Source organism: Diadema antillarum, unplaced genomic scaffold, assembly GCF_040938485.1.
Source record: "Diadema antillarum isolate AM-2024a unplaced genomic scaffold, OU_Dant_1.0 seq00000207_RagTag, whole genome shotgun sequence".
Lineage (NCBI taxonomy): Eukaryota > Metazoa > Echinodermata > Echinoidea > Diadematoida > Diadematidae > Diadema > Diadema antillarum.
In genome coordinates, this window is record NW_027271266.1 from 776,750 (window position 1) to 792,150 (window position 15,401).

Sequence of the window (15,401 nt, forward strand, 5' to 3'; positions counted from 1 at the left end):
CCTCTTCATCTCTGTAAATAAATCTCCACCACAGTTGGGCCAGGGATGTATCAATCATTTCCAGCTCAACCATATTGCAATCACTCACAAGTCCTATCTTTTTTGTTTGATTGTTTTATTGTTTGTTTTTTGTTTTAAGGATAGTTCTGAGTGCCTGCATATTTCACAGGGTAGAAATTTGTTTTGCAGAGCTGAAAAAGAGGATGGCATTTGATATGGCTGTGCTCTCTTACCTTGATGGCAATGTTGTGTGTCTGTGCAGTCTGGGCAATCATGTGCATGTAGTACATATTTTTCACAAGTTGTGCCTTCAGCAATTAATTATTAGGTGGATTTGGTACCTTATATACATCTATGTACATCATTATCATTACTGTTATTATCATGAAAGTACACATGACTTGTATCAGTCATTCTGTGTGATTATATATTGTTATAAAATGGGCTTTAGAATCTCTGCAATCTGATGGGTCAATTGTCATGCATTGATTTTTACTGATCCACAGTGAGCCATGCGTCCAGTAAAATCTGAACGCATGGCCATGCGTCCGGTAAAATCCGAACGCATGTCTCAAGTCTTGTACAGTGTTGTAGGTGTACCGGACGCATGATGGGGGAAATGGTTGTATTTCATGAATTTACGGGCCCATCTTATAACACAAATGATGCACAGGCCTATTTCGTGGATCAATGAGAATTGGATGCTCTCGTTTAAATTTGGAACAGTCTAAAACCCACTCGCTGTGCTCGTGGGTTTAAACAGTTCCAAAGTTAAACTCGTGCATCCAATTCTCACCGATCCACTCTGTCCTGTGCATCATTTGTATACTAATATCCTGATAGTAATTTGTATAGTATACAAATGACGTATAGGTCTGAGTGTGTCAGTCGGAATTGTGTGCATAAGGTAACTATGGAATGCTTAACCCACTCGGCTTCGCCTCGTGGGTTTAAGCTAAATTCCATAGTTACCGCATGCACACTATATTCCGACTGACGCACGAAAAGACATGTGTGTCATCTGTTTTATAGAATGGGTAATTTTCTTGCCAAAAACCCATTTTTCTATCGTGTTACCCAATGACAAATTTACTGGATGCATTTCCTTTTGGCTTGCCATAGATGAGAGCCCGAAAACCATGCATCAGTTTTTACTAGACGCATGGTTTTTCTTCAGAACCATGCATCCAGTAAAAACTGATGCATGATTGTTTTAGCCAATAGACGTCTCGTACTGAGTGCGCGAACGCTTGCTTAGTGTGCAAACCTTTGTTACAAGTGCGCTTACTCTTGCTACAAGTGCGCAATAACATGTTTACCACTGTGACTCAGCGTGCGGCCAGAACAAAATTAACACATAGCTCTCCATCAATGAGATCGCAGGATTCTCGCTACCCCACAGAAAGAGGTTGTTGCAAAGTATCACAAGCTCATTAGCACATTGTGTGAAATAAGAAAGAAGGAATAAGAATTCATTTCATACATCTTGATGGAATAAGAATAGTAGTTGGCTCATAGTGAATGTGCAGTGACTTGTTGACTCTCTTCCTAGCATTGATACTTGTTTTACCGACCAATCACCACTGAAGTTGAGTATACAGTATGTCCCCCCAAAAAAAATCACAACCGGATTTTTGCATTGATAATGTGATTAAACTGTCTGCATGCTGTTTCAGTGTCTTAAGATATAACATCTTAGCTCTATTTTGCAGAAAACCCCATTCAACTTCATTAAGTAGTCACAGAGAAATGCGGGTCATTGTAAGGCAGGTCATGGGTCTGATTCTTCCAAGTTTTGGATGCTCTTGGAACTGCATATCAATGTGTGAACACAGTGGACAGAACTTGGAGGGAAGGGATTCCTGACATGCTGTACAAAAATCCTCATTTCTCTTTGACCACCGAAGCAAATCGAACGGGGTTTTCTGTAAAATGTGGGGGATAAGTTATAGTTTCGCCCTGAAAGTATATTTGAATTGATTAAACTATTTTTAAAGTTATTGGTGCAGAGGGTCCCGTTGTAATTTTTTCTTGGACATACGACACATGCGTGCAATGCCTTTGATCTTTTGATAGGAGGATGATAAAATGATGCAGTTCCTCTCGGCCAGTGAAGCTGCTGGCCTGTCAGTGGACGATGTCATTGACCGACTCGGTGCTGACCCAGAGAAGGGCTTAGACGAGCAGAAAGCACAAAGACGCCTCCTGCTCCACGGCCCCAATGAGTTTGAGATCACCAAAGAAGAACCCTTGTGGCAGAAGTACTTGGGGCAGGTGTGTGAATTAAAGGGGAAGGCTAGTAACTGATCAGTGGGAATCAGTGGAATTGCTGGGAGATAATTGTTCCAATCCTTATGGGATTCATTCAAGAGTTCATGGTATATATATTGTTGTGTGAAAATGATTTGCTTCAGAATGGTCTCATATTCAAGTAATGTGCAGTTTAATGCTTCCAGGTTAGCGTCCCTGGTCAGTGACGGAGCATTAATCTGCACATTACTTGAATATGAGACCGTTCTGAAGCAAATCATTTTCACACAACAATAGAAATACAATGAACTCTTGAATGAATCCCATAAGGATTGGAACAATCATCTCCCAGCATTTCCACTGATTCCCATTGATCAGTTACTAGCCATCCCCTTTAAGTTGGTTGATCGTGTCAGTTATTTGTTTTTGTGTGTAAAAGTGGAAATTCTCACGGTGTTCAAATTTTTGCGCATTTCGCGCAACCAGATACTAGCGTGAAAATAAAAGCATGTGAATGTTTTTGCATGTCATATGTTCCAGTGAGTTAATGTCCTGATTCCGCGGAATTAAAAACATGCAAAACTCATCTTACCCAGCCAAGTGCGAAAGTCACTCACACAAAAATATCCACTTTTACAGTACCTGACATTCTCTCTGTCCCATGACGGATTCGGCCTAATTTATGTTATGATCAAGGAAAGATTATTCCATGTAAAATGTCACATGTTGATGCGGTAAAGAGATTTGATCATTAATATTGTCAGTGAATGTGGAGGTCTTGCAACTAAAAGTAAACAGCCTATCCTGTGAAGATTTATAATTAGCATAATCAGGCAATGTATGGCGTCACTGGTAGTTTAACATAAATTGAGTGTGTGTGTGTTTTGTTTTTTTGTGTTGTTTACCAACCTATTTCGGAGGCCAAAAAAAAAAAAGAATGAAAGAAAGAAAAAAAATAAGATGTAAAAGAAATTAAAAGAGGACAGGGCATTACTGCCAAGTATGTGTATTGCATTTATCCACTGTGGTATTGAAATACACTTCACCTTTACATTATGACAGATACGATGTGTTGTAGAGGTGCCTTTGTACTTTACTACATCAAGATTAGCTCTGCAAGGTAGAAATGTGTGTATGATTAAAAAAAAAATAGTGTCTTGAAAGCCAATTGCTACAGTTGCATTTTTATAAACACATAATACTGGAATGATCACTTGTCTTCTATAGTTCAAGGACCCCCTCATCATGTTGCTACTAGTCTCAGCTGTGGTTTCCGTGGTGATGGGTCAGTTTGATGATGCCTTCAGCATCACAATGGTAAGATGAGTAAGGCTCTGCTTTTCCTACTCCAGTACAATATTTGTTATAGAGGCCAAAGGATATATGTGCATGTATTTCAGTGAATAAACCATCAAGTAAGCACTCTGTAAACATTAAAGACCAAAATAAAACAAAACAAAAAACAAAACAAAACAAAGCAAAACCCAGCTCCATTCAGTGGAAGATACAAACACAAGCTATCTTTCATATATGATAGCATTTTGTCTCCTTGTTATGAATGTGCTTTGGTCGATTGTACATCATCTGTAACAGCATGGAAAGGAGTGGTTCTCTGTCCGTGAAAACTGGTGTGTACGTAGACAAAGTCAAACATTGTATTAAATGCTTCAATATCAGTGAGCTCAATGGTTATGAGCACGCTCTGGAAACTTACAGCTGTAGTATTGTGCAGGTTTTCTTTGTTTACATCTGACTGGATAAAGAAGACTATGCAAACTATGCCAAAACAGTGTAAATGGGAGTCTCTGATCTCTTTCAAATTCCATCACAGGCACATTTGTAGAATAAACTCTGATGTCGTATGGGTTTTCTTTGTACCGGTATCTGTTTGATCAAGCAGTCTGTATGGCAATGTCATGTATGAGTTTAGTAGTTTGTCAGAGCTATGAGACTGGCAGGAGATAATGCAGTATTCTGGTGGATTGTTGTAGTTTCTACGCATATAGACAGGTTTCTTTGTTTTTGTAGGGGATTGCTATCATTCTCCTGTCAGGAAGTTTTATTTGCTTTAAAACATCAAACAAATGACTGGCTATGTCTGTGAGGCGTATTTGTTTTAATATGGGCACAAAGACAGTTAGCAAACTGTGCATGTATAGAGCTTTGTATATGTACAGTGGACTCCCATTGTAATGAAGTCCTAGAGACCGGTAGTTTTCTTTCGTTATATTGAAATTGAAATGTCATTATAATCGAAAAAATAAGCAAAAAAAACCAAAGAGTGGATAATGTTGCGGACTGAATTTTTACTTTGTTGTAACCAGAGTTTCATTATAACCATGTTCGTTGTAACGGGAGTGCACTGTATATCCTTGCCTCTATCCCTTATTTTCAAGGGATGTGGGGGGGGGGGGGGGGGGGTGGGGAGAGCAAATGAGGGAGAGATGCAATGGATATAGGAATCATGTTGAATGCACCTTTTCACGTTTTACAATCATTAATCTATTGTTTTTAGTCGGTTCAAGCTTCTAACCCATTATTGACTTTTCCCACCATACAGGCCATCATTATAGTGGTCACTGTGGCATTTGTTCAGGTGAGTTAGTTTTATGGCAAAAATCTTGAAATCATTTTCACACTGTGAAGATAAAGCTGCTGTGGCTGAACCAGAATTTACTAGTCTTGATGGTTGCTTTGATTAGTTGTCGATTGAAAAACAGTAGCTGTTACTATAAAATGCAACATGTAGTGTTTAAATACTAAGAGCAGCAGTAGTGGTATTTGTAGTTAAAATGCTATCATAGTCTTCAAGACCACTTTTGTAAATTTTTATTTACATTGATTTTTTTTTAAACATTAAATCATGACTAGAGAGTAGATCTTTCATGATGAGCGACACATGACTGCAGTGAAAGCATTAAATATCCCTCATTTTGCATTTTCAGTAAATCCAATCACATGAAATTCACATATATTATGAATTGTGATTATTCTAATGTTTTTCCTATCTTACTGTAGGAGTATCGCTCTGAGAAATCTCTCGAAAAGCTGAGTAATATGGTGCCTCCAGTCTGCCGCTGGTAAGTCTCTAACATGTTAGTCTTTACTTCAGCTTTAAGCCAGATACATGTCAAGGCATGCACTAAATTGTTTAAGTACTGAAGATTAAGATAAAGCAAGAAACAAAACGACTAATTTTGCATACCAGGTAAATACATTGTATCAATGCTTACCAGTATTCCAAGTAGCAGTTGCATTGTTTATTATTTTGCCCCTGACATGATTATGTTTGTTTTCCTTATGGTACTATTTTTCATAACTATTATGAAAATTCATTTCAATAGATTTATGAAACACTTTGTTGATTAACAATCAGGTGACTGAGCTTTAAACCCTTCAGTACTATTTGCTCCTGTCATCTATTTTCTGGAGGTAAGGACTGAAATACAATGATTTTGTTTTAAATTTTAATCTCTTCTTCAGTATAAGAGATGGTCAGCTGAAGGAATTCCTAGCAAGGTCACTGACCCCAGGTGACCTTGTCCAGCTGTCCATAGGGGACAGAGTTCCTGCGGACATGAGGCTCATAAAGGTTTGTTGGTTCAGATAAGATTGTGTGAGGAGTCAAACAGTAGGGCATTTAATAGCAAGATGTGTGTCATATTTAGTACTGCACTGCTATGGGTGTATGATCTAGATTTGTCCATTGTATTTTACACCGCAGTCTCAGTAGCATAGTACATTGTATTAATGGAATATTGAGTGTTTGTGTGTCAGTGTGTGTGTGTGTGTGTGTGGTGAGGGTTGGTTGGGATAGGGATTTGGGGGTGTTTCAGTCCCCGGACAATAGAGATGAATCTCGCTGTGAATATGTCACAGGCCATTGATTGAGGATGCAAACAACCATAATGTACCTACCGCATGAATTATTTTCTATTTAACACACACACACACACACACACACACACACACACACACACAATGTGCTGGGGAAAAAAATGCTGTATTTACTTTGCATATGATATCGTACTAATTCAGGAGCTTTATGAAATGCACCAACATATTTATTCTTAATGGCAAATTAAATGCTATTTGTAATGCTGGGACTAACCGTGTAAGTGACTTCTTTGAGTATGTCAATTTGTGGATGGCATCTAGTAAGAGATTTTATTGTTTGTATTCTCTGGAACAAAATTCACTATTCTTCAGAGAAGCCTTTTTAAAGTCTTATTTTCTTTTTATCTATGCCAGGCTGTTGACCTTGCTGTTGATGAGTCCAGCTTCACAGGAGAGACCAAACCCAGTCATAAAACCATTCATGCTCAAAGCAAGACTAGCAGTGGCAAGAGGACAACCATGAAGAACATTGCATACATGGGAACTCTTATCAGAAATGGGCACGGGATGGTGAGTTGGCTTCATCTTCTCTTCTTTCTGTCTCATATATCTTCCTGTCATGGACTTCATATATCCTCTTTTGTAGTGATAATAATATTGTTCATTCTCCTATTCCACTCCTTATTTCTTTTCTTAAAATATGCTGCCTGTTGCCATTCTTATCCTTCTTGTCTATCACATCGTAAAACTGACAGTTAAACTCATACTTCAGGCTCTTGCCTCTTGGCTTGATGATCAACAGTCGTAAAGCCCCTCCCCCCCCCCCCCCCCCCCATTGCCACTACCAGCTCTGTCTTTATCAAAACAACCAATATTACCAACACTGCTGTAATTACTACTATCATTACAAATATGAACCCTCTTTTGAAAGTCTACCCTCTGCGCAACCTCTGGTCAAAACTCCACAGGAAATGTTTGGGAGGTCTACTTATTTTAGATCCACGACCACCACTGATACTACCATTTGCTCTGCAGTTGCTGCCACCACCAACCTCATCAACACCACCAATGGTACTGTTGATCTACTGCTGACCTGCCACTGCCATCACCATCAGCACCAATACCTCCAGTGACACCGCCTTTTACCACTCATCTGTCACTTCTTGACATTGCCAGCGCCACCTCTCACTCCTAAGTTTACCCAACTTCTACCACCACCTTCAACATCATTGCCAACATGGCCAATGACTGTTACGTACCATAGATCTTACTCCATCACCACCATCATCACTTTTACAGAGTCTGTTTACCATTTCTGCCAACATTGCCATAGTCACTTACCATTGCAACAAGAAAACATGATGAGACAAGGGTTGCTATGACAACCTCAACTAGTATCTTTTTTTTAATGTCCACTGTAGGGTATTGTCATCGGAACTGGAGAGAACTCACAATTTGGGGACATCTTCAAGATGATGAAAGCTGAAGAGGTTAGTTCCTGTAAAACAACAAATTTGATCACATGCAACATATGTACTGTGTATGTATCATGTCTTTTTTATATACTGGTAGCCCCACTGCCATGCAACTCTTTTGGCCAAGTTAGTAATTGAGACGACAAGTTAGTACCCTGAAACTTTCAGCCCATCAAAGTAGTGTACATCTGCAATTAGGATGATTTGCTCTTTTCTTGCATTTCCTGCAAAGGGTTTTAAAGATGAATATTTTTTTTGGGAGCTTTCCTAGGTCCATCAATAAAATTATGTGTTCTACATAAGAGTTAATTGCAGATATAACTTGTATTAGAACATTCAAGTTAAGTAGCGTAAGGTTTGACTGCATCGCGTAAGACTTCTTTGACATTTGGTGCTTTGGTAACCGCATCCGTTTTTTTTTTTTTTTTTTTTTTCAGGCCCCTAAGACCCCATTACAGAAGAGCATGGACAGCCTTGGCAAGCAGCTGTCTTTCTACTCTTTCTGTATCATTGGTGGTATCATGCTACTGGGCTGGGTACAGAGTAGGAGACTCCTAGACATGTTCACCATTGGTGTAAGGTAAGATGCCCACTCCACCTCTCCACAGTCTTAGCTACAGCTTACATCACTGATCAGATGTCAAGATATAAAGGGGCATATGGATTACATTTGGTGCTGCAGTGTTTGTGTGCACTGTGACCATGCTATAGTGTGCATTGCCAGGATACAAATATGTCAAACCTGCTCAATTACTATGACAAGAATTGATAAATGCAAAAACTTGTTTGTAGCTTCCCCACTTTTTTAGCAAGTAAGTCATGACCTTTAACTGTGAAATGCTGTGAAAACCTGAAATGCTAATTACAGGATAATGTTACCAAAAAAATAAAGACAAGAAAAGAAAAATGTTGATCAATATTTGTAAATGAAAGACTACTGATTGTGCAGGGTGGCACTTCTAAAGACACATCTTTCTTGAAAAAAGAGCACCAAATTTGACATTTCAGGTCATTCCCACATTCCAAGACGGTGTAATAGAGAGCAGTGTCAGAGTGATGGATATGTTATTTGATCAAGTTTATGCATGACATAAAAGATTATGAATAATTCTGATAGAAATAAAAGTTATGTGAACCTTAGACGTTGCAAAAATCACGAAAAGTGTCATCAATATTATTTTGCCAATCTTTCAAAGAAAAATTTAATTGTGTGACGTAACTTGTAGAGTCATGGATGAAGCATCAGTATTTCTTGATGTTTAACCATCTCAAATATCCGTATGGGAGTTGAAGTAATCATAGGCCTCAAGTTAACATGTCCTTCTGAGTTATCAAGGCTGAGAAAAAATAAATATTTATAGCCACGTGGTCAAATGAATAATCTGTATATCTTGTATCAATGAAGGAAACTTATTATTGGATACATTGATTAACTATTAACTAATTGGCAATTGAAAGCAAACATTCTGTTGCTAATAAATTTGTTTGCTCACCATATACAAATATATATTACTGATTCACTTGTACATGCTTTGGTAAGAATTATTGACCGGGAATTTGAACAACTGTAAGCCTTCTGCTGTCCTGTTAGGTTATAGTATATCAACACAGTCTAAATTCAGAATGAGATATAGATCAAATTGCATACTCATATTCCATGTTTTGAAGTTTACATAAGCCATAAAACACTCGCTCAACATCCATTAACATAACATACATGAGCCCTAAAACATTAACACTAACATTCAATCATATAGGTCAAATTACATACTCATATTCCTTGTTTTGAAGTTAACATAAGCCATTAAAAATATATAGTCGTCTACATTTGCATAATGTCATGTGAACCTTATTCTAAGACGTTATATGCTGTGTTCTACAGAGCAGAGGAAGGCAATATGCATGTCAGTGTCTAGATGCTTGTTTGACCTCTGACCTTTAAATGTATTCAATGTTTGTAGTTTGGCAGTAGCAGCGATCCCTGAGGGCCTTCCCATCGTGGTGACAGTGACGCTGGCCTTGGGTGTGATGAGAATGGCCAAAAGAAGTGCAATAGTAAAAAAACTCCCCATTGTAGAAACACTAGGTGAGAACTAGAACTTTACTCTGTTTTAAATTTGATGCTAAGTGTACACACACGTTAACGCATTTCATTCATGTAGTGGATTTTAAATCCACCTGTGCAGGAGTAATCTTGTGTGTGTAAGCAATTTCAAGGTCTTTACTGCTCACTTGTGTATTCCTATCTACCAGGAGCCTTAGAAACTGCATATGAAGATAATTTTTGCTTTTTTTCCTTTTTTTTTAAGTGATAAAGTCCTGATATTCTGAATGCAGCATTAACAACTATATGATATCACAATAAAGTTTCAGTTCTTATTTTAATTTGTCTGCCATAGATTAAGTCATTTACCAGGTAGTAGGGTCGGTTTGATTGAGTGCATTAAAAAAAAAAATCTATCTATCTATCTACCTGTTTTTCTATCTATCTATCTATCTATCTATCTATCTATCTATCTATCTATCTATCTATCTATCTTTTTTCTTCACTGACAGGTTGTGTAAATGTGATATGTTCCGATAAGACTGGGACACTGACCAAAAATGAGATGACGGCCTTGGTGGTACAAACTTCGGATGGAACCAAGGCTGAGGTAGGGGTCAAAGCCATCATGACTTTTGTGCCTACTCTAGTTGTGTTCTCAATTCTGTGTGTTAGAGGTTGAAAAGAGGTTGGTCATACATGTCAAAATACTTTGAAGGATATTTTAGAAAATACTTTTTGTGTGTGCCACATGCCACATCCATTTGATTGTATTTTGGTAATATTTCAAGCAAGTAGAGATGATTTTAGCTTCATAATCTCTTGTTAACCCAAAGTTCTTGTACCTACTTTAACCTTTTGAGGACAGGCTGATTTTGCTACAACTTGCATTTCCCTTAGACACTTGCCCTAGTACCACGGTATACTTTGGACTCATCCTGAACAGGTAAATGAGATGTTTCTAATATGTTTAACAATCATGTCAGATATGGAGGAAAAGGTGTATTATTTCATGCGTCGTGTTTTGATGTTTATCAGGTGACTGGAGTAGGCTATAATGGAGAAGGAGAAGTCTTGATAGAGGACCAGTACATTCAGGGATACCAGCATCCGTCCATTGCTAGAGTCATAGAGGTCAGTCTCACTTTATTGGTGTATGCCATGGGAGATGTTTTCTTGTTTGGTGGAAACTTCAAGGACTTCAAATATTGATTCAGTTTCTTCATAATCAAACCTTTTGAAACCATCTGTAGATTTCATTTATTTCAGCCATATGCAAAATCAAATTCTGAGTTGCAGTGTTCAACAGGTATCAAATGCTTTGGAGGAGTGTCTTGAATAGAGATCAGAAGAGACAAAACAAGCAGACAAATATGTTGAGTTGCATTCAGCCATTCACTTCTATCTGTGCGAATTCATCATCTACAGATTGGAGTAAGCAGAAGAAATGCTGTAAGAGTAGAACTTTGTTCCAACATTTTAGTAATGCATCACAAATACATGAAATGTTGTGGTATATGAATGTATAACTTATAATACAGAATTTGATGTGTTTAGATGTGTGGGGGATAGATCGTATTTACTTGCAAGTGAGTTTCATTATGATGCAGATTGGAAAGCCTATTTGATCCTGATCTGTCACCTTTATATCTGTGTAACTTTATTTGTTTTGTCTTATTTCAGGCTGGCTGTGTGTGCAACAATGCAGAGATTCGAGACAATGTTTTATATGGTCAGCCTACAGAGGGCGCCCTACTTGCCTTAGCCATGAAGGTTTCTATCATGTTTTGATGTGTTATCGAGGATCATGTTTATGCCACCACTTGTTTTGCTTTGTTATGTATGTGTGAGCATGGGAGTTTAAGCGTGTGTATACATGTGTGTGTGTGTGTGTGTGTGTGTGTGTGTGTGTGTGTGTGTGTGTGTGTGTGTGTGTGTGTGTGTGTGTGTGTGTGTGTGTGTGTGTGTGTTAGCGTATTATGTTTGTATATGTGTATATATGCTTGCACTTGTGAGTTTGTTTTATGTGTGCTCTAGTTAGTGTGCACGTGTTGTCTGTTTTTGTGTGAGTATGAATGGTAGTGATGTAACTGACTTGATAATATGAAGTTTTAGGTCTTTTCATCATGAAGTAAGTGCACTGACAGTTATCATGTTAAGAAATAGTGCGGGATATCTTTAAAGTAAATCGCTCTTTGTGAGTTATCATCATCATTATTGATGATCTTATTTGTACCTTGCATACCATTTTGAATGATAACTTTGTTGTGTGATAATAGATTACATCTCTGTCAGTATTTTTCGATTCAGAGTAGAACAGTCACGATGAAAGTATGAACTCATGTCAGCTGACAAGTAGAGTAGTTAAATGCTTGAGTTTCACTTAACTGTAAACTTTTTTTTTTTTAAATTCCAGATGCAATTACACCACTCTCGCAGTCGCTACACAAGGCTATCGGAGATTCCCTTCAGCTCAGAATCCAAGTGGATGGCAGTCAAGTGTGGAGTCCACGACTCCACACTCCATGTGACTCCCAGCCAGGAGGAAGTCTACTTCATGAAGGGCGCCCTCGAGAGGGTGCTGGCAAAATGCACCCATTGCAACATCAGTGGGAGATCGGAGGCACTGGACAAGCTGAGGAGGGAGGAGTACATGGAGGAATGCCGAAAGATGGGTGTGGCAGGATTGAGAGGTGAGATAGAGAGATGGAAGAAAGATGGATGGATGAATGGAGTGATAGTAGGACAGACAGAATAGGACTTAGATAAAGGATTAGCTGCCACATGACAAATTCAGATAACTGTATTATTGCTTTGTGCAAAGATGTGATAATCACTCAGGGTTTATAAGAAGCTACAAGGGAAGCTACAAGCATGAAGGATTGATGTGATTTAAAGATATGTTGTTGTTGTGGTTGTTGTTGTTGTTTTGTTTTTTTTTTGTTTTTTTTTGTTTTGTTTTTTTTTTTGGGGGGGGGGGGAGAGTTGTTGTTGTTGTAGTCATATTGATCATAGTATGCCATCCTTAGTAAAAAAAATGTGTCCCCCACTCCAGGAAATAAGCCTAATATAGTGATAATGATAGCATGATAATAATGCTTACCTACATTCAATTTTTCCCCTTTGGTTTACACTATTTCCAGAGTTCTAAATGAATGGCTGAGGATTTATGTTCATTTGTGTCTTTAGTCAGAATGCCTATGCCTATGCCTATTGTGTAATTTTTTCCGTGATCCCATTGATACAATATCAGAGCAGCACACAGCATAGGGAGAAGGGAAGTTGTGATACCTTGCTGGAAAATTGTGCATTTTTCTATATCTTGGTGATTGCTAGTGAGAAATTCAATTGGAAAGCCTTGATGCTGGTGTGGTCTTACTCTATCCCGTCCCTCCTACCCCCCCCCCCCCCACCCTATGTCCAGTCCTGGCCATGGCTGTAGGCACCAATCTGGAGAACATGACCTACCTAGGGATGGTAGGGATCCTGGACCCCCCAAGACCTGGGGTGAGAGAAGCCATCAAGACTCAAATCAGCAGTGGAGTGGCACTCAAGATGGTGACCGGGGATTCAGCAGAGACTGCTATAGCTGTTGGTAAGGCTTCCTGCTTCTTACCACTCACTGGTACTCTCAAAACTTAAAGGGATCGTATAGTTTTGGTTGAGACGTAAATTCAGATTTCTAACTTCTTTTTTTTTTTTGGTGAGGTAATGAGAAACTTCTTATGAAATGTAAAAGAGCATGTAATTCCTAGAGGAATTCAATGTTTATTTGATAAAAATTGGTTATGAAATGGCTGAGTTATCCAAAACAGAGTGATCCTAATAAAAGGTGGGACCCACCTTTTATTACGATCACTTTGTTTTACTTTGTTTTTGTATGTCTCAGCCATTCCAAAACCAATTTTCATCAAATAAGCTTTAAATTCCTCTTAGAATGGTATGCTCTGTACTATTTCATAAGTGGTGTCTTGGTATCTCACAAAAAGTTAAAAGGCCAATCCTCGTCTCCACCATTACTATACTATCCCTTTAATATACCAGGGAATGTAGACCATGATTATAATGGCTAGTACTCTCAAAGCACTTCAAGGCAGACCTAAACTGGAGACTGAGTGAGTGAGTTATTTTACCAATTTACAAAAAGTTATGGGTCAGTGTTGGTCTTTAGTATTATGCTTCACTAGTTCTTTTATTGAAAATGGAAAAGTCAATGTATTTTCCAGTGTCTGAGTTAATGACAAAACGGATTACCACATTGCAGGTGCATTTAAGTAGCATTGAATTAGGTATATTGATTAATAATTTAATGATTTGTTAAAGTGGAAAAGAACATATATTCTTGGGTTTGTTGTTGTTGTTTTTATTTCTTTGTCCCTGATATTACTGAATATGATAGTGAATGATGACAATATTGTAAGTCACTGGTATGTGTATCCACCACAGGAAGCAGACTTGGTCTGTATGCTGAGGGCTCTACAGCTATGTCTGGTGAGGAGGTGGAGAATGTGGAATTTATGCAGCTCTGCAGGATTATCAGTCATGTGAGATTTACCACAATTTTCTCAATTTTATGTACAGTTGATAATTTTTTTTAGAAAGTATGTAGACAAAACAAATACTGTGGCTATAATAATGATTGGATTTTTGAATTGATTGATTGGATTGATTGATAATGTTGTATGGTTAGAAAGATTTGAAGGCTGTATAGATTGAGCTGGAGGTTTTAGAGAAGGTTTTGTATTATTGCAGTTGATGGTGTTTATTTTATGATAAATGCAATATGTTGAGAAGCTGGGGGAGATTGAGTCTGATCAGAGTAAGAATATTTGTTATATATTCTTTTTCATCTGGAGATTACAATAAATGATTTGCAGGATTTGTATACTGTACCCCCAAGACACAGAAATAAACCACCCATATTAGTTATGTTGTATTCATAGTTAATGTTAATCATATAAAGATATATTAACAGGTTGAATGTTTGAATATTGATGTTGATACAAAGATATGTTATAAAAAAATTTATGTTTAAAATGTTGGCAAAAAGATACTTTTTTATGTCTTATATGTCATTTAAATGTTGTTTATGAAATTGTATTGTATATTTTCTTGTAAAGAGCATGTGAACATAACAAATATCCATGATATGGACAATACATGTGTTACGACCAAAATCACTCCGAGAATGATCGCACAAAAGAAACAATCAACTGATGTTCAGGCGGTTTATTAACAGTGATATTGTAGGTACAGACTGGTAATTGGTTTCACATCAGTACAATAATGATCAATAAAAACAAATATAAGTCAGTAATGGAATCACTTACGTACGCATTACACGCAATATCCCTGGAAATGTCCAAATACGATGCTCGATGCACAAACGAATGATCCGCGATGCACCGATGAATGATTCCTCTGACGTAACTCCAGAGGCACAGGTTACGATAGTCCACGGTATAGATCCGGGGTAAAATCCACGATATACGTCCACGGCGAAACGTGCAGAGTCCAAATGTTGTGACGACCACGTCCAGTTGATGCGTTGAATGATGATTCACTTAATATTGTCCACCTAGGAATCCAGCCTGTCACAGCTTTGCCGTAGCAATGTCCATTGACATAAAAATGGAGTCTATCTCCAATGTAGGCAAATTAATTATCTGCAGGCAAAATGTCTCCCAGGCCTTATCTCCACAAACATAACAGGTCAGCAGGTAACACAGGACTGACTATAACAAGTCGCTTCAGAGCCAGAAGTGACGTAACTCTCAGAGCAGAGGTGTTGGGTA

The 15,401-nt window shown here is 38.0% G+C and overlaps 1 protein-coding gene across 1 annotated transcript in view; it reads left to right on the forward strand.

Annotated features, from left to right (window-relative positions):
• Positions 1-15,401, forward strand: part of LOC139728963 (calcium-transporting ATPase type 2C member 1-like) — a 49,054-nt gene that overhangs the window by 21,174 nt on the left and 12,479 nt on the right. The window contains exons 2-16 of the mRNA XM_071639890.1: positions 2,077-2,274; positions 3,478-3,567; positions 4,811-4,846; positions 5,269-5,330; positions 5,734-5,842; positions 6,502-6,657; positions 7,509-7,577; positions 8,000-8,142; positions 9,524-9,648; positions 10,119-10,216; positions 10,645-10,740; positions 11,290-11,379; positions 12,023-12,299; positions 13,031-13,201; positions 14,053-14,150. Coding sequence (XP_071495991.1) covers positions 2,077-2,274; positions 3,478-3,567; positions 4,811-4,846; positions 5,269-5,330; positions 5,734-5,842; positions 6,502-6,657; positions 7,509-7,577; positions 8,000-8,142; positions 9,524-9,648; positions 10,119-10,216; positions 10,645-10,740; positions 11,290-11,379; positions 12,023-12,299; positions 13,031-13,201; positions 14,053-14,150 — 1,818 coding nt within the window. The remainder of the gene's footprint in view (positions 1-2,076; positions 2,275-3,477; positions 3,568-4,810; positions 4,847-5,268; positions 5,331-5,733; positions 5,843-6,501; positions 6,658-7,508; positions 7,578-7,999; positions 8,143-9,523; positions 9,649-10,118; positions 10,217-10,644; positions 10,741-11,289; positions 11,380-12,022; positions 12,300-13,030; positions 13,202-14,052; positions 14,151-15,401) is intronic.